We start from the raw sequence: 18078 nt of genomic DNA on the forward strand, positions 1-18078 counted from the left end.
TTTCAATAGCGTGAAGGGGACTCCCTTTGGTGCTGGATTCAGTCCCTGGATCTCCTCAAGGGACATCCTTTTCAAACTCCTTTCCCCAAGACCACGGTGACCACAGACGCCTCTACTGGGGGGGCACTGCTCAGGAAGGACAATCCAAGGCATGTGGTCCCCTTCCAAGACCTATCTGCACATTAGTGTTGTAGAGATTAGAGAGGTTCTTCTTGCATTGCAGGTCCTCCATGCTCATCTTCCTCTGGGAACGAGTGCAGTTCAAACGGACAATATGTCAGTGGTCTGGTATGTCAACAAGCAAGGGGGAACCAGATCTTATCCCTTATGTTGAGAGGCCATGAGAGTGTGGGAATGGGCGATCTCCACCGGCTGCTTTCTGGTGGCAACGCACATCCCAGGTTGGTCCAACATTCTAGCGGATAGGCTCACAAGATTAATCCCTAGCGGAACAGATTTTTCTGGAGTGGGGTTGTCCTTGCTGCGATCTCTTCGCATCTCCTTCCAATGCGAAATGTAGCGAGTTTTTTGCTCTGAACCCCCACCGGGGGCAGCCCCCAAAGACGCTTTGATTCATGCTTGGCCTCCTGGGCTTTTTTATGCATGTCCTCCTCTTCTCGTTATGTCGACGTTTCTACAGAAAGCCTGAAGGCTGGGGAGCACTGTGATCCTCATCGCCCCCTTCTGGCCTCTACAGTTTTGGTTTCCCTTACTCAGGTTTCGTCTAGTTGTCCGACCATGGATCTGGTCCTGGATCTGCTCTCATATCCCTCATCCAGATCTGGACAGTCTGAAGCTCACTGCTTGGCTGCTCCGGTTCCCATGATTCTTAGGACTCCCGGTCTGTCATCTCCTGTCCATTCTGGTGGCAGCTCATAAATCATCAACCAGAAAAGTTTATCGTAGAAAATCTGACCAGCTACTAGTTAGCTTTGCTGCGGGGGCAGAGGGGAAGGCCATTTCAAAGCGAACCATTTCCAAATGAATAGGCCATTGCATCCATTTCTGCTACAAGCACCATGGAAAACCTACCCCACAGGGGATAAGATCAAATTCCACCAGGGCTACATCTGCCTCTACGGCTTTTCTCAGAGGAGTCCCTACCAGGGACATCCTGGAAGCTGCCACCTGGAGCTCTGTACATAATTTCACCAAGCATTACCTCCTGCCTATCTTTTCTAAATCCAGAGATGGATTTGCCACAGCAGTCTTACAGGGCCTGATTGCTAGCCCCAGTGCTCTTTAACTGCCTCCACCCTTCCTTAGCTTTGGGAATCAACCCAAACGTGATGACTGCAATATTGAAACACAAAGAACATAGTACAGTTGTGTACAATTACCATAAATGTAGATGTTCGAGTGCATTTACTTTTGCAGTCCTGGTTACCCTCCCTTCAGCCCCCTGACTTCTCTTGGCTCTACCTTTCCTTCTTGTTTGGCATATATTACATCATATGTATTTGCTTTTTGCTGGGGTTGTTCCATACCATATAATTGCTTCCTATTGTGGGGGCACCTGACATCTGGGACAAGAAAAACTGATGAAATGGCATCGGCTGCATGTTTTATACCACCTGACAACCTGACATCATGGAAGAAGCAACAGCATCCAATGCAGAAATCCGAAGACTCTGATATACAGGCCGGCTGAGGGCTACAAGCAGGCAGATAACCCAAATGTGATGACTGCAACAGTGAATACACTCTAACATCTACATTTATGGTCAGTGTACACAACTGTACTTTTTGTGTTGGAGGATAAGGTGTCATTGAGTCAGGTGTCTGATACCTGTTCGACAGCAAACTTGATCTGAAGGGAGACGGGGAGATTATGGGTAAGGGGAGGAGTATGGAGCTCGGAGCTGTAGCTGGAAAATGCTGCCATGTCGGATCCGAAGACTGACAGGTTGAAGACAAATGAAGTAGAACTACTCAGATGGAACGTTATGGTGAGTACATAACTTCTTTTTTTAAGCAGTACATAAAGTGATATATATTATTTTATTTTCCTTAGTTGTCCCCCGTAGCCATGACTTTTACTTAATGAAGAAGAATATTTTCTGTTTGCTTTTGATAAATTCTTTTCAGTGAGTTGTACAGAAGTTTAGTATTTTATGTGTGAGTAAAGATGGAGAAATATTTAGTTCGATGTTTTGTTAACTATTCATTGGTCCATCTTTGCAGTAGCAAGGAAATGCATTACCAAGAAATGGAAAATATCCACTCTTACATTTGAAGCCTTCCTGCTGTTCTTAAAGGAAACGGCACTCTGAGAGAATAAAGTCAAGGAACTAAGAATTCAACCTAACTTATTCATCAGTAACTTTTGGATTAATGTGATTTATTGATTTATACCAGAAAAATCCAGCTACTAATTGAAAGTAATTATGGAAAAAGGAAAACAAATTGGACCATTATTTTTAACTTTTTGTTTTCAGGCCTTGTATATATTGTACATAGTTCAGTTTGTTTTTCTTAAGAGTTTGTTTATTAATCATAATGTTATTATTCTGAACTCTTATATATTGTTTACTGGAAAATAAACTTTGGGAGAGAAAATATTTAAGCTATGATCATGCAGTTACTTTTGTGAAGGGGGTAGCAGTTTGTGTTTCATCCTCAAATTATTTTGTTTTCTATTTCCTTTTCTACAAATGGTGCATGTCATTCCTGTGTTTGCAGTGTTTTTGCAAAGTTCTACAGTTTCTTCTCATAGCCCAGAAACATGCTGGTATGTGAATTGGAAGGCCTCTTAACTGACCATAGGTAGGCAGTTGTGTAGTTGTGCGTGTATGTCTGTTGTAATGTCCGCTGCCCAATCCAGGATTAGTTGTTTGACAAACTGGGATATGTTTCATCTGTCCTGTGATCCAGAACTGGATAAAGTGAGTATTTATATATAAAAAAATAAAATAAAATAAAAGAATAACTGAATGGGCTTCATAAGTTAGAACATGGTCTGCAATCTGACCTCAGACGTTATTGTATATGCCTTCTTTTACAGCTGCCTGCAGCTGTGACAGCTGCTGTTTTACCCCTGCCACACCGTTTCACACTAATACTGTTATTTTGTTATAGAGCTGGCTAAATTTATTTTTTATTTTATTTATTTTATTTTTATTTTTATTTTACATTTGTTAACCGGGCTAGTCTAACTGGATATATTTCCATTTTCAGTAGAGGCCCGGGGAGAAAAGCTCCGGCAGTTATACAACTTAGAAAATCATCCACAGGGATTAAATAAAAATAAAAATTACAAGTAAATAATGTTTAAAATTAAAAAGTATGCCTTGTAGGAAGGAGTAATAATATAGAGTAGGAATTACTCTTTAGGCATATAAAATTACGAACAACAGTTTGTAAGTCAAACAAGGAGTGAGCATGTAACAATCAATTTAGAGTATAAGTAGTTGAAGTAAGAGTAGTAGAAATAAGAAGTAGCAGGAGGTGAAATTAGAAAAAGAGAGGAAGATGATTAGTCAGGATTGCTGCAAGGGGCATAGCCAGTGAGAATTTAGGTGTTTTTTGAGGTTGTGTTTAAATAGAGGCAAGGAAGAAAGTAATGTTAGTTCATTTGGCAGTAGGTTCCAGATTTTTCCAACAGTGTTAGAGAGTCTCCAGCCAGGTTGTTAGACTTGCATATGCAGGCAAGGAGTTTGTTGGAAGAGCACAGGGAGTTAAGATTTTTGTACTGGAGGATGAGATTGGAGAGTATAGGAGTGTTGTTGGGTTGGTAGAAGATCTTGTGGGCAATGGTGAGTTGGGATACTATCAGTTGGTTTTGTAGTTCCAGCCAGCGTAGTTGCCTTGGATTCAAACAGTGGTGGGTTCTAAAGGGATTGCCAGTTGCAAATCTGGCGATGTTATAAGAATTTGTTAGTTTGGTAAGATTATTTTTCTTTAGGTTAGTATATATGGGCAAAGCGTACAGAAGAGTTGATATTAAGTGAGAGTGAGCAATTTTAGTTCTGGCTATAGGGGTGAGGAAAGGTTTGATCCTGTATAAGGAACCAATTTTTCTATTGACAGTTTTGATAGTGTTATTTATGTGGGTATCAAAAGTAAGGTGATGGTCAATAGTTATTCCGAGCAGTTTGGTGGTTGTATCAGGAAGTATGATAGTGCTGTTATTGGAGGACACAGAGAAATCAATGGGTAAGGTTTTATTGGTGGGTGTAAAGAGGAGGAGCTTAGTTTTCTTAGCATTGAGAAGGAGGCATCTCTTAGTAAACCATGTTTCTACTATGTTAAATACATCTTGGGTTAGAGAGTGTAGTTCTGAAGGGGAGTTTGCTGAGCATACTAGGGTAGAATTGTCTGCATATTGAATGCAGGTGGCTTGCGGGAGTGCTAGATGGAGGTCATTGATAAATAATGAAAAGAGCAGTGGTCCTAGAATAGAGCCTTGAGGGACTCCGAGGGTCACAGGCTGGAGGGATGATGTATTGTTTTGCCAGAGAACTGCTTGTTGCCTATTGCTCAGGTAGGATCTGAACCATTTAATAATCAGGTGATCGAAGGCAAGGGATTCTAGAGTGTTGATGAGGGCATGGTTGACCATGTCAAAAGCCTTTGAGAGGTCAATAAATAGAGCAGATGAGAGGATATTGTTATTGCGGTTTCTGTTGATGGTATCAATAAAAGATAGTAGAGCAGATGTTCTTCGTTTTCCATTGCTGCAGTCCTAACTATTGGGTATAGTCCGCATCCAGTCGGCCCGAATACCAGAGTATAAGGCTGACGTCGGTCAGGGCGCATTAGACTGACGTCAGTACGTCAGGGTATTAATGCGCATGACCGGCGTCATATCGTCAGTCTTTTTTGCCGCGTGGTCCGTTGCAGAAGCAGTTTTGCGAGTGCAGGTTGGCGTTCTGAAATATTTCCGAAACCGGAGTTTCAGACCGAATCAGAGTTGGCTAAGTACCCCGTTGGGGAACATTTTGGTTTTTTCTTGCCTCAGTATTTAACCGGATGTCAGAAAAAGTGAATAACTGTATTTCTTGTGGGAAACAGATACCTCATAGGGATTACCATACATTGTGTATACCTTGTTTAGGGCCCGAGCACGACGTTGTTGGTTGCCGCTCTTGTGCTAGGTTTAACAAACGCACTATTAAGAGGAGGTTAGACTGTGCCAGATTAGTGTTTGGGAAACGTTGCAATTATAAAATGCCGCCGGATGCTCCGGCGCCCGCTTCGTCAAGAAGCGCAAGGACAAAACAGCAAAGCCTAGGGTTGATGAACCGCAGTCCCGGACGTCGGTTCTTTAGGAGGCTCAGTGGAGCCTGAGGTTTTGCCAGGAGTTTCTATGGAGTCTCAGGCTGAAACTGTACTGTTACAGGATGTACCCTCTCAGGAGGCAGGCCAGGCTGAGGGGGCTTCTCAGGTTACTATTCTTCCCTCTCTTCCCAAAGTAGTTAGAGCCTCTCCTTCTGTTGCCAAAACTTCTTTTAGAGGTAGGCCAAGTTCAGCTTCAGTAGGGGCTTCTCCTAGCATTTCGGGTTCTGTACCTAAGAAACATATGCTTAAAATGGCAGAAGATTTGATTACTATGATTAGAGGTTCTATGGGCCCTCCTGATAAGAGGCCTAGGGTGGAACCAGAGTTTGACAGTTTTGAACAGGGTTCAGGGGCTTCTGAGTCTTCTCGGAAGATTTGCAGGAGTTTCCTCATTATTCTGATTCTGTTGTGGATGATGCCACTCCTTGGCTTCTCCTCCTGAGGATTTTTCATTTTCAGAGACTCTGCATTCCATGAGGGAGCACTTTAAATGGGAAGGCCAGGATTACTCTGATTCCAGGAAGAGGCTTAGGAATTCTTGTTTTACCCCAGCATAGGCCCTTAGCTATACCTCCTGTGTTAAATGTGGTGGAAGATGTTTTGCAGAGGCTTCCCTGAACCCTGATTCTTTGCCTCCTGCTCCTGTTAAACCTGATAGGTACTATAGGGTGCCCGAAGCTCATAAGTATTTGTTTAAGAGTCCTAGGGCGGACCCAGAAACTGTTTCTCAGGGGCCTAAAGGTGTTAAGGCCTCTGTGGTTAAAAATCCTGTTCCCACTGACAAAGAGGCAAGGGCGTTGGATAGGTGGGGTAAGAAAGTGTATACTTCTTCCACTCTAGCCATGAGAGCGTTGAATTGTCAGTTTCACATGCTGAAATATCAAAATTATCTCCTTTCACAATTAAAATCTAAGGTGGATGCTTTGGCGGAAGGTATTGATTGTAAAGAATTGCTGGATTTAGTTTATGTGTCTGAACAAGTGGGCAAGCATTCTTTGCAATGTGGTTTTGATGCTGTGCAGGCCTCCTCGAGGGTGGCTGCCACTAGTTCTGTTCTTCGCAGGCATGCCTGGTTGAGGGATCAAAATTTGGCTGAGCATGTTAAGACAAGGATTTTGGATGCTCCTTTACAGTCTGATGTGTTGTTTGGTTCACCTGTGGAAGCAGTTTTAAAGAAAATGGAGGACAAAGCTAAGTCTATGCAAACTGTTAAAGATTTTTGCAGGTACAGCCACCGAAGTTTAGTAGAAATTGGCCTGCTAAGGGGTGGACATATCCTGCTTATGATTCCCAGTCTAGGGGTAGGTCTAGCCGTGGTAGGGGCAGGGCTCAAGGTTCTTTTAGGCCTAGAACAGGGAGTTCACCTGCTCAGACTTCTGGTGAGGGCAGGGGTCAGTCCTTTCGTAAACAGACCCAATGACCTGCCTTTTCAGCTGCCAGTAGATTCTCGTCTGGCAGCTCCTTTGGGAGGACGACTGTCTCTTTTCAAAGAAAATTGGGATTTAATTACTCAAGACAGATGGGTGTTGGACATCATTCACCACGGTTACAGATTTTATTTCCATACAATGCCCCCTTTCGAAGGCATGCCAAACGTTCCTCCTCCACAAAGAAGAGAGGCTCACAAGCAAGTTTCTCAGTTACTCCAAATGGGGGCCATTCAGCCAGTCCCTGTATCAGACAGGGGCCTAGGATTTTATTCTCGCATGTTCCTAGTACCAAAGAAGGGGAACACGTGGAGACCGATTTTGGATTTATCTCTCCTCAACACTTATCTGGACATTCCCAAGTTCAAGATGTTGACGTTACAACAGCTTTTACCCCTGCTGGGCAAAGATCACTGGATGGTAACTTTAGATCTCAAGGAAGCTTGCCTTCATGTGCCTATCAGGCTAAGTTGCAGGAAGTATCTGCGTTTCGGGCTGGAGATTCTCATTATCAGTTCTCTGCATTGCCCTTTGGCTTATCTACTGCCCAGAGTATTCACAAAGGTTCTGGCTCCAGTGATAGCGTACTTCAGGCTACAAGGAATTCAAATCTATCCTTATTTAGACGACTGCCTGATTCTGGCTCAAGAAAAGGAAGACCTTCTACAGCATCTGGAATATGTTATAGCAGTGCTAAGATGCCTAGGGTATTCTGTGAGCGAAATAAAGTCCAGTCTAGTACCCTCTCAAGACATGTGCTTTCTGGGTGTGAGACTGAATACAGCAGCCCAGATGGCCTTTTAACCCCGGACAAACAAAAGAGTCTATCACTTTACTTCCATCAACTATCTCATCAGTCCGTGCTGACTGCAAAGACAGTCCTTCAAGCATTAGGGTTCATGGCATCTTGTATTCTGGTGCTTCCCAATGCCAAACTGCATATGAGGAAGTTACAATGGTATCTCAAAAATGTATGGACACAGCACTGCAAGGATTTAGACACTGTCATTCAAATAATACCTTGCCTTCAAAGAGAATTTTTGTGGTGGGCTCAGGAATGTCACCTAAACAAGGGACTCTCTGTGACCCGGCCAGAGGCGAGTCAGATTTTAACGACAGATGCCTCGGATTTTGCTTGGGGAGCTCATCTAAATGGAAAGTGGATACAAGACAAGTGGCCTGCCAGACTACAGCATCTACATATCAACATGACGGAGATGTTAGCAGTCCAGTTTGCATTACTGGCTTTCAAGGAGTTCCTTCTTCCAGGGCAGGTGTTGATTCTAACAGACAACACAACTGTCATGTGGTACATCAACAAGCAAGGGGGAACACATTCTTATCCTCTATGCAGGCAAGCAATGATTTTATGGGAGACTGCGCTACGCTTGCAACTAACTCTTCAGGCAAGGTTTCTGCCGGGAGCACAGAACTCCTTAGCAGATGTGTTAAGCAGACAAATCATGGATCCCCACGAGTGGAACCTGGATCTTCATGTGTTTCAAAAATTGACAGTGTCATGGGGAACTCCAGACATAGATCTGTTCGCTTCTCCGCTAAACCACCAGCTGCCACAGTATTGCACAAAGGGGTTTCATCACACAGCTTGGAAAGTGGATGCTCTGTCTTTCAGTTGGAAAAACCTTCATGTGTATGCCTTTCCTCCTCTGCCTCTTCTTCCAAAGGTACTATTAAAGGTCAGACAAGACAGGCCAAGGATGATTTTGATAGCTCCAGATTGGCCTCGGCAACACTGGTACCCACTACTACGGAGTCTGGTAAGGAAGCCTCCATGGCCTTTACCTCTGATTCCTCATCTGTTATCTCAGAAGGATGGTCATCTGCTCAATGTCAAGCTTCACTCTCTTCATCTAACAGCCTGGCATCTTCTGTGTTGACACACAGCAGGTCTCAACTTCCTCAACAAGTTTTAAATGTGATTATGGAAGCTAGAAGACCTAGTACAAGGAAAGTGTACGCAGAAAAGTGGAAGAGATTTTTATTTTGGAGTACAGCAAAGAATTTGCAGGTTTGAGCCTAATTTAAGTGTGGCTCTTCAATACCTTACTGAGTTATTGGACAAAGGTTTGTCCTTCTCTTCCATTAAGATTCATGCTGCAGCAATTTCAGCTCACTATGATTGTGACCCACCATTGTTTTCGCATCCTTTGTTCAAGCAGTTTCTTAGAGGGGCAAAGAATATAAGACCCCCAATGAGAGCTCCTACTCCTGCTTGGGATCTCAATTTTGTGTTGGAAAAACTTACTCTACAACCTTTTGAGCCTGCGGCTACTGCTGAATTGAAATACTTGTCATGGAAGACTGCTTTTCTGTTGGCTATTACTTCTGCAAGAAGGGTGTCTGAGTTGCAGGCCCTTATGGCAGTAGAGCCATTTTTGATTTTCCATAAGGATAGGGTATCATTACGTACTAATCCTTCCTTTATGCCTAAGGTGGTTTCTAGTGTGGCTTTAAACCAAACTATTCATTTGCCTACTTTTTATGCAGACCCCCAAAATAAAGGGGAAAAGATTTTGCACACTTTAGATGTACACAGGCAATTGCGTTATTATTTAAGCAGGACTAAGGATTTTAGGCAGTCTCAGCAGTTGTTTGTTTCTTTTGCTTTGAGTTCACAGGGCAAACCTGTGTCAAAACAGACTATTTCTAGGTGGATTGGCTTTTGCATTGCATTTTGTTATTCCCATCATGGCAAGGAGATTCCAGCTGGGATTAGGCCTCATTCCACTAGGGCTACTGCCACTTCAACAGCATTTCTACGGGGGGTGGCAACTAAGGAAATTTTGGAAGCAGCTACTTGGAGTTCAGTGCATACTTTCTCTAAGCATTATCACCTTCCTATCTACTCTAAGTCTAGGGCTGGTTTTGCCACAGCTGTTTTACAAGGCATGTTGTCAGCTCCTACTTCTTTATGATTTGCCAGCCTCCCTTACCTCTGCTTTGGGATTCTACCCAATAGTTAGGACTGCAGCAATGGAAAACGAAGAACACAGTACCGTTTTCTAGCTACCATAAATGTAGATGTTCGAGGATTCCATTGCTGCAGTCAATACCCTCCCTCCTTCCCCTCTGTGTTTCGGGGTGGTTGTGTAGGTGAGTTTACATGCTTATATTTTTGTATATATTGTTCATGTTTTGGTGCAGGTATTTTGGGCCTTGTCTTTTTAGGGTCTTCTGACATCTGGGGCAAGAAAAGACTGACGATATGACGCCGGTCATGCGCATTAATACCCTGACGTACTGACGTCAGTCTAATGCGCCCTGACCGACGTCAGCCTTATACTCTGGTATTCGGGCCGACTGGATGCGGACTATACCCAATAGTTAGGACTGCAGCAATGGAATCCTCGAACATCTACATTTATGGTAGGTACAAAACTGTACTTTGTGGTACTATGTGATGGCCTAAAGCCATGTTGACAGTTTGCTATTATGTTATGTTGAGATAAATGGTGTAGTACTTGTTGGTGAATGCATTTTTCCATTATTTTAGATAGAGGAGATAATAGGGCTATTCGTCTGTAATTAGAGTAATCATTTGAATTGTCCCCTTTATGAAGGGGAATAATATGGGAGATTTTCCAAATGTCAGGAATGGTTCCTTCTTTAATGGTTCTGTTAATTTGGATGGATACAGGGTATGCAATTACCTTAGCTGCTTTTTGCAGGTATTCTGATGGTATTTGGTCGGCAGAAGGGGTACTAGGTTTAAGTTTTTGGATGATTTTACAGATGAAAGTAGTAGAGATGGGTTGCAGTTTAATAGTTGGTAGAGAAGATGATCTGGTAGTGAGGGCTTGAGTTGCCTGGGATTAGTTGACTGGCTAGAGATTGAATGGTCTCTGTAAAGAAGGTATTGAATGAATTGGCAGTTTGAAGGGGGGTATTAGGATCAGTGTCAAGAGGGGTAGGTGTGAGAGCGTCCAGGGGCAAGGAGTTTGTTTATACTGGACCAAAACTTTTGGGGATTATTTTGATGAGTTTGCTGTAACTTACAGTAATAGTTATTTTTGTCCATAAGAATTGCCTTTTTAGTGCAATTTCTCAGTTCCCTGAAGTAATGTTGATCAGAGATATTTTTGTTAGCCCTCCACTTAGCCCAGGATTTGTTTCTTAGTAGAATTTTTTGTCTAGTTTCTTTAGAGAGCCAGGGGGCTGGTTTGGATTTCATACGGATAGACCGTATAGGTGCATGTTTGTCCAGGATGGATAAAAACACAGAGTTTAGATATTTTATAGCTTCATCAAGTGGTAGAGTTTTTAAGGGGTTCCAGTTACAGGCACCGAGTTCATTTTGGAATGATTCTTGGTTGAAGTGTTTATTGGAACGTGCAGTCCTAAAAGTAGAGGGTTTAGGCAGATCTTGTTTTTGTTTAATAATGTAGGTTAAAGCATGATCACTTAAATCATCTGGGAGAGTGCCTACCTTATAGGCATATTCATGTCTGTTTATAAGTATCCAGTCTAAGGTACTCTCTTTATTGTTTGGTTTGTTGATTCTGGTTGTGGAGGTGATTGAGTGAAGCCATGGATGTTAATGTGAGAGGTGGAGTTGTCTGTATTAACACTTTTCCAGTCAGTATTGAAATCACCTAGTATTACTTACAGCACCGTTGTGTTTTAAGTAGTACAGTACCTATTTAGTATAGAATCTTGCACTGATCATTCTTCTGTATATTTGATGCTATTTTTACATCTGTTTTGACTTTTTTTCTAAGCTGCTGCTTTGTAGTCATTGACTTGTAGGAGAATGCTTGTTTCTTCTGAGGGTGGAATTTGCAGTGGGGGGTTGGACATGACCCCCATGCAATTCTGTAGAGAACTTTGATGGGTTTATTTACCTGTTTTTGAAACCTGGTTGTAGACGCTCTGCTGGTATATAATATCTTTTCCATTTTATTTCTTTTGATAAGTTTATCATAATGATGTAAACCACTGACAAGTTAGTTTTATGACTCTTGCAAAAGTAAAGTGCAAGTATTCTTTGGCTGAGAAAGTATAAATTGTATGTAAACTGTACTGCTTTGTCTTCTAGGCACGTGGGGCCAGAGCTGTATTCCAGCTGTATCCAGAAAATTCAGAACAGGTGGGTTAATAATTGTGGTTAATTGTGGCAACTAGCATCTTGCCCACACTCTTGCATAGCCAGCTGGCTAGATTTAGCAGATATACATCCCTGTTGTGGAGCTTTGGTTTAAAGATGTTCACGTTGGTTTAAGAAGTCAGGAAGCTAAGGTGGGGGTGAAAGGGACAACTGCCTCGGGTGCAAAGTGTTAGAGGGTGTGGTTCGTCCATCAAATCCACCATCCTTATTTTTATCGCTCTTTAAAAGCCGATATTGCATTTGCGGTCAAACCTGAGTACTGTGGTACTCTGTGTGTGGTCTAACCTGTAGCAACTGCTTGCTACAGTTTAAAACTATGTACATATTTTATTTTAACTGAAACCTGAGTACTGTCGCACTTTGTTCAGGTTATAAACTGCATCAAATAGCCACTTCATTTTTTTTTCTTGTTTTCAAAAATGAGATGAAGGAGGAGCAGGAGTAATAGCACCTGATTGGCTGGGACAGGAAGGAGAAGGACATGTATATGGCTACTCGGTTGATGTGCCAGTAGGAGTGGACTTATTTTTTTTTTTTTCTCTTTACATGAAGAGCTGGGGGGGGGGGGTTCAGCTTCACTTATACTGATTGATGAAATTATTTGATGTATTTTATTTGATGTATTTTCTGTCAGAGTTCATAGGAGTATAGGAGGTTACTAGGCTAATGACCCTGGGGCCCTTACAAGGCAAGTCAAGAGTTTATCCCCAAAAAGAAACCTCAGCACCTGTCGCCTTTGTCAATGAACACTGGTGGAACCCCTGGGACAGATTTGTGATTTCCCATCATCATCAAGGTTGTGCTTGAAGTGGGTAAACAAGGTGCTCTGTTTGACGTGTATGGGGAAGTCTATTCCAGAGAAGGGGCAGCCTCAGGGAGACAAACCTGTCTCTCCAGCAAGTTTTGTTAATGTCACATATTAGGTTCAGGCCTCTTTGAGCGGATAGTGCATGAGGAGTTAGACTTGCAGATATGGAGCATCTCTAGTAGGGCAGGGCCCTAGATTGCCTTCTAGGTGAGACACAGATCACCCCTGAACAATCTGTGTTATACCAATTAGAGTGATTGTGAATTGAGCCTATCTACATAGGACAGGTGTTGGAGGCCATGGATTCTCTTTGTGTGGTATTTCAGTGGCCTTTCCAGTTGGTGCAGATGTTTAGAGGTACTTCCCAAATGGGGCGTTACACTCCATTATTGGTCTAATGAGGGAGGAGTATAGAGAGGTAATAACCTCCTTTTTTCTGGATGCAATCCCTTTACTTATGAGATGAACCAAGTAAAAGGCTTCTCTGACCACTGCCGCTATACATGATGGTTGAATGTGAGGTTATCAACCTAAGTGCCCAGGTCTCTCACCACAGGTTGTGTGCTTTAGGGGGTTGCTGTTGGTATTATCAGTAGGGGTCGTGTTTTTACCGAATGGTATGATGACATACACTTCTGCATTTAGCTTGTGGCCATGACTTTGGCACCAGTCATTAGTTGCTGTGAAGACACTCTTGCAGTATGTTAGCATTGTTTGGAGAGTCAGTGACAGCACCCAACTTTACAGTCGTCTATAAACTTGGTCAGCCACAGGCCTTTTGTCTTTGTCTGTACCTCCGAAAAATAGATGCCAAACAGTAGGGGTCCTAGGACAGATCCCTGGGGAACTCCACTAGTGACAGGTCTGCTGTTGGAGGTGGAGGTGCCTATTTTGGTTTTGAGGGTCCTGTCGGTGAGCCAGTTGACCACCCATGTGATGAGATAGGGATTTACACCAAGTTGTGTTAGCTTTTCAGTGACGCCTGAGTGGGGGATTGTCAGAGTCTTTGGCCAAGTTAAGGTAAACTGTATGTACTGAATTTCCCTCATCAGGGGCCTTGGTGACCGTCTCAAATAAGTCAGTCAGGTTCAACAGGCAAGGTCTGCCCTTCACAAAGCCAAACTGGGTGGGGGTCAAGTGCTTGGAGATTGCCTATGTCCTTGTTTTTGAGATCCATAATACACTCCATGGCTTTACAGACCAGACTTGTCAAGCTAATGGGGCGATAGTTTCCAGGGTCAGTAGTGGCACCACCTTTGTGCAAGGGGATGACGATGACTGTTCTCCACTCTGCTGGAAAGAAGCCAGTACTTTGGCTGTGGTTGAATAGGGTGCTCAATGGTAAAGCCAGTTCTTGCTGGAGATCATGCAGAATACATCTTGGGATGCTATCAGGTCCCATGGAAGCTGTGTTTTTTGCTTTGGATAGAGCCTGTAACACTTGATAAGTTGTCTATCTCGCCTTCGTTCTTGCTGGTTGGGATCGGAACCGATCCTCAGCTCTGACTCGGCCATCTTCAATAGTTCGAGAGCTGTTTACTGGCTCGAGACTACCCCTTATCCCATAATGCCTAGCAATAGCTACCCAGATCTCGTTTGCCGCTTCAGCTGCGAGGTGTCGTTTTTCTGGCTCAGGCTCGTATAAAGTGTTTTGTATAACTTTCTTCACTAGAATTCAAGCCTTCTAGTATTTTATTGTTAACAATAGTCTTGTTTTGTGATAGTTGTTTAGCTCATAGTATCCCTCCTTTTTCTTGTAGAACTTGTTTAACTTAGAGAGTTCTCCTCCACCCCTTCTGCCACCTCTTCTTGTCAGGTTAGCCGTTTTAAGTTAGAGGCTTTTCCTTCTACTTTTCTTATAGGCTAGCCATTTAAGTTAGAGGCTTTTCCTTCTACCTTTCTTATAGGCTAGCCATTTAAGTTAGAGGCTTTCCTTTTCTCTTAAAAAAAAAAAAAAAAAAAAAAAAAAACTACCTCTAGTCTTTATAGTTGTGTGTTTTTTGTAGACTGTATTTTGCTTCTGGCTGTTATAATTGTTATTGTTATAATTGTTTTTCCTTACTGTCAAGGATGTCAAAGGAATCCAAGGTTTCTGGGTTCAAGAAGTGTGACTCATGCTGTCAGAAAATGTCTCTGACAGATGGGCACACTTCTTGCGTCTATTGTTTAGGTGCTGTGCACCTGCAGGACTCTTGTTCTATCTGCCATGCCTTTAGTCCAAGCGTCCTGCAGGAGCGTAAGAATAAGCTTATTCTTAGGGGTCTTTTAAAACCCCAGGATTCACTGGCCAAGAGCTCACAGCCTGTGAAATCCCCTAAACCCACTAAACCATCGGCTCCAAGTTCGGAGCCGTCTTCGTTTCGGGGTTTACTTTCCACATCGGTTCTGGCTGGCACCGACGAGACAGTCTCCCTGTCAGCTCCATCAGAGGCTTCGGAGCTGTTGTGGAGCCACAAGAGGATAAGGTCCCCCTCACTTGAATCGGTGCATTCTGCTCCACGGTCTCCTTTACTTCATAGCGAGCACAGTCACCGATCCTCTCACTCCTCTCGGTCCTCTAGGCTATCAGACCATGATTTGGAGAGAGTGGTCAGTAGGTTGCTAAAGTCGCAGGCACTAGCCAAGTTGTTGTCCAGCCCTCCTCAACAGGTATTGGCTCCGTCCACTTCTCTCGATGTTCCTCCTCCGACTCCAATGAGTTCGGAGCCGGAGTTCGTTGGGGTTCAAGTAGTACAACCGTTGGCTCCGATAACACTATCTCCTTCGGTTCCGACGTCAGCTCCTTTTCCCTCGGTGGTGCCGTCCATCAAGGGATCTGGGCGCCGGGGCTCCCTCATCTGCTCTGGGTGGGGGGGAGCGAGTGGCATCGGACCCTTGTCCGACCCCGTTCTCCCTCTCTGAGATTCGGCGCAGGTGAGCTCGGCTCCTACATCGGCCTCGGAGCCGTCTCCCTCGGTGCGGAGAAAGATTCCTATTTCATCTGAACTGGAGCTTTCTCTGCATCGTGGCAGGGACGCCTTCGATGTCATGCGAAGTGTGCTGGCCACTGAGTCAGCTCCACTGTCAGCCCCACCGGCTCTGTAGTGTCTGTGCCAACCTCTCCTCCTCCCCCAGACCCCAAGCGTAGGGAACCGATGCTCCAGGACACGCCATTGGGTGTTTCCTCTTCTGAGGCCTCCCCTGATCTCTCAGATGAGCCCCCTTGGAAGAAGTGCAAGAGGAAACACATTGACTCCCCTGAGTCTGTCACTTCTGATACAGACTTAGATGAATTGGAAGGGTCCCAGAGATCCCCCTCTGAGGATGTCTCCTTTTCAGACATCCTGGAGATGCTCAAGCAGAGGGGGAACTGGAATCCCCTAGCCCCTTCTGAGGAGGAGTCTGTATTTCTGGATGCCTTCGGTTCCCGACCTTCCATCTCCTTGGTGTCTCCGCCTTTCGATCCACTTATGACTGTGTTGGCTCGAAAGGCTTGGTCAGCTCCGGATACAGTGGAACCAACTCCGAGGAGACCTGGTAAATTTATTACAGCACCCCAGGATAAACAGATCCTTATGAAAGGTGTCCCTATTGCTGCTGTGGTGGTAGCAGCAGCCACAAAAAAAGAGTTGGCGGAGACCTCTTCATCTGTCTATCCCCCTAACAAGGAGTCTGGGACGATGGACAGATATGGGAAGCGAATGTTTGCTTCAGCGACCTTCTCTGAGTCACTGAACTACTTGTCATTTTACTCGCCTTCTAAGGGATCTCCTTAAAGAGCTCTGAGATACTCTCCAAGATCCAACAGCTGCTGGAGCGCAAGCTAAGGTGGCTTTCCAGCTAGCGACACTTAATTCTGTTGTTAACTACTCCATGAGGCTCATTTCCTATGCAGCCAATAGGGCGAGTAGAGCCACTGGTACCGGGGTGGCCCTTAGAGGCATGCCTGGATGTGGCTGTGTAATTTGCGGAACCCTTTCGAGCGTCCTTCACCAACACTCCCTTTGATGGTTCCTTTCTTTTTGGACCACAGGTAAAAGACACTTTGACTAGGTGTGAGCAAGAAGGCAAGACTCTCTCTGCGTGGGTGTCCATTTTTCCACTTCTTTAGACCCTATCCCAAAGGTCAGAAGAGAGTGGTAAGATGTGATTCTATAAATCTCAGGTTGCCTTGCCTGACAAACGTAGTGATTTTTTCCTCCAGAGGCAGAGGGGGAAACAATAATAATAGACACTGCCCTCGTGGTAGAGGGGATCCGCAGAACCAGGGCAACAGAGAATCCTTCTCTGATAAGCCCTTTCAGCATCCTTGAAGGGTTGCCTGGCTGCTCATCTCTGGAGGCAGTCGGCGGAAGACTTTTGCTGTACCCAAAAGCCTGGCGAAGTTTAACACAAGACAGATGAGTATGGTCCATTATATCTGGAGGTTACAAAATCCCCTTCCTTCTACCCCCCCTTGCAGTCGAGGAAGACCCTCCCAGATGTTCCACCCAGTCTGAGGGAGCAAGCAGTAATAGAAGTTTCAAAACTGCTAGAAAGAGCCATCCAGGAAGTCCCGGCAGACCAGCATGGATCTGGAACTTACTCAAGGTTCTTTTTAGTACCCAAAAGACAGGGGACTGGAGACCGATTCTGGATCTCAGCAGACTAAACAGGTCTGTACAAAGAACAAAGTTTTGGATGGTCACGCTCCAGTCCATTCTACCCTTTCTGGGTCAGGACATTTGGATGTGCTCTATAGATCTTCAGGACGCGTACTACCATATAAAGATGGACAGGTGTTCCAGAAGATATCTTCGCTTCTGGCTGGGGGCCAGTCATTATCAGTTCAGAGTTCTGCCCTTTGGTCTCACCACAGCCCCCAGGGTGTTCACCAAATGTATGGCAGTGGTCACGGCTCACCTGAGGCGTCAAGGTTTCCAGGTGTTTCTGTTTCTAGACTACTGGCTCTTTACTGCTACCACCAGGCAAAAACTCATACAAGCATGGGACTACACAATCTCAATCTGCTCACAGCTCGGCATCACAATAAATTTCGAAAAATCTGCCTTGTTGCCCTGTCAATCTATCACTTGTATAGGAGCAGACTTAGACACAAGGGATATGTTTGCAAGGCTACCACCATAAAGGGCGTCTGCAGTTCAACAGTACAGGTTTTGATGCAGAGCAAAAGGATCCAAGTCAGGTACGTCCTTCAAACTCTGGGCTCCATGGCAGCAGCCATTCTCCTAATCCCACTGGCGCGCTTTCATATGAGGATTCTTCAGTGGCTTCTGTTCATGCAGTGGTCTTTCCAAGAGCTACCCATGACACACGAGATCATGGTCACGGATGCATGTAAAAGGCATCTTTCTTGGTGGATGGTCTCCCCACTAGTTACTCAGAGCAGACCTTTCATACAACCCCCTCTGGTAGCCACAGTGATGACAGACACCTCTGTGATAGGGTGGGGAGGGCAT

The 18078-nt window shown here is 44.4% G+C and overlaps 1 protein-coding gene across 1 annotated transcript in view; it reads left to right on the forward strand.

Annotated features, from left to right (window-relative positions):
* Positions 1–18078, forward strand: part of BUD23 (BUD23 rRNA methyltransferase and ribosome maturation factor) — a 566502-nt gene that overhangs the window by 285544 nt on the left and 262880 nt on the right. The window contains exon 7 of the mRNA XM_044054140.1: positions 11764–11814. Coding sequence (XP_043910075.1) covers positions 11764–11814 — 51 coding nt within the window. The remainder of the gene's footprint in view (positions 1–11763; positions 11815–18078) is intronic.

The sequence above is a fragment of the Protopterus annectens genome, chromosome 13.part0 (assembly GCF_019279795.1).
Source record: "Protopterus annectens isolate FY-2018-M chromosome 13.part0, PAN1.0, whole genome shotgun sequence".
In the NCBI taxonomy this organism is placed as follows: Eukaryota; Metazoa; Chordata; order Ceratodontiformes; family Protopteridae; genus Protopterus; species Protopterus annectens.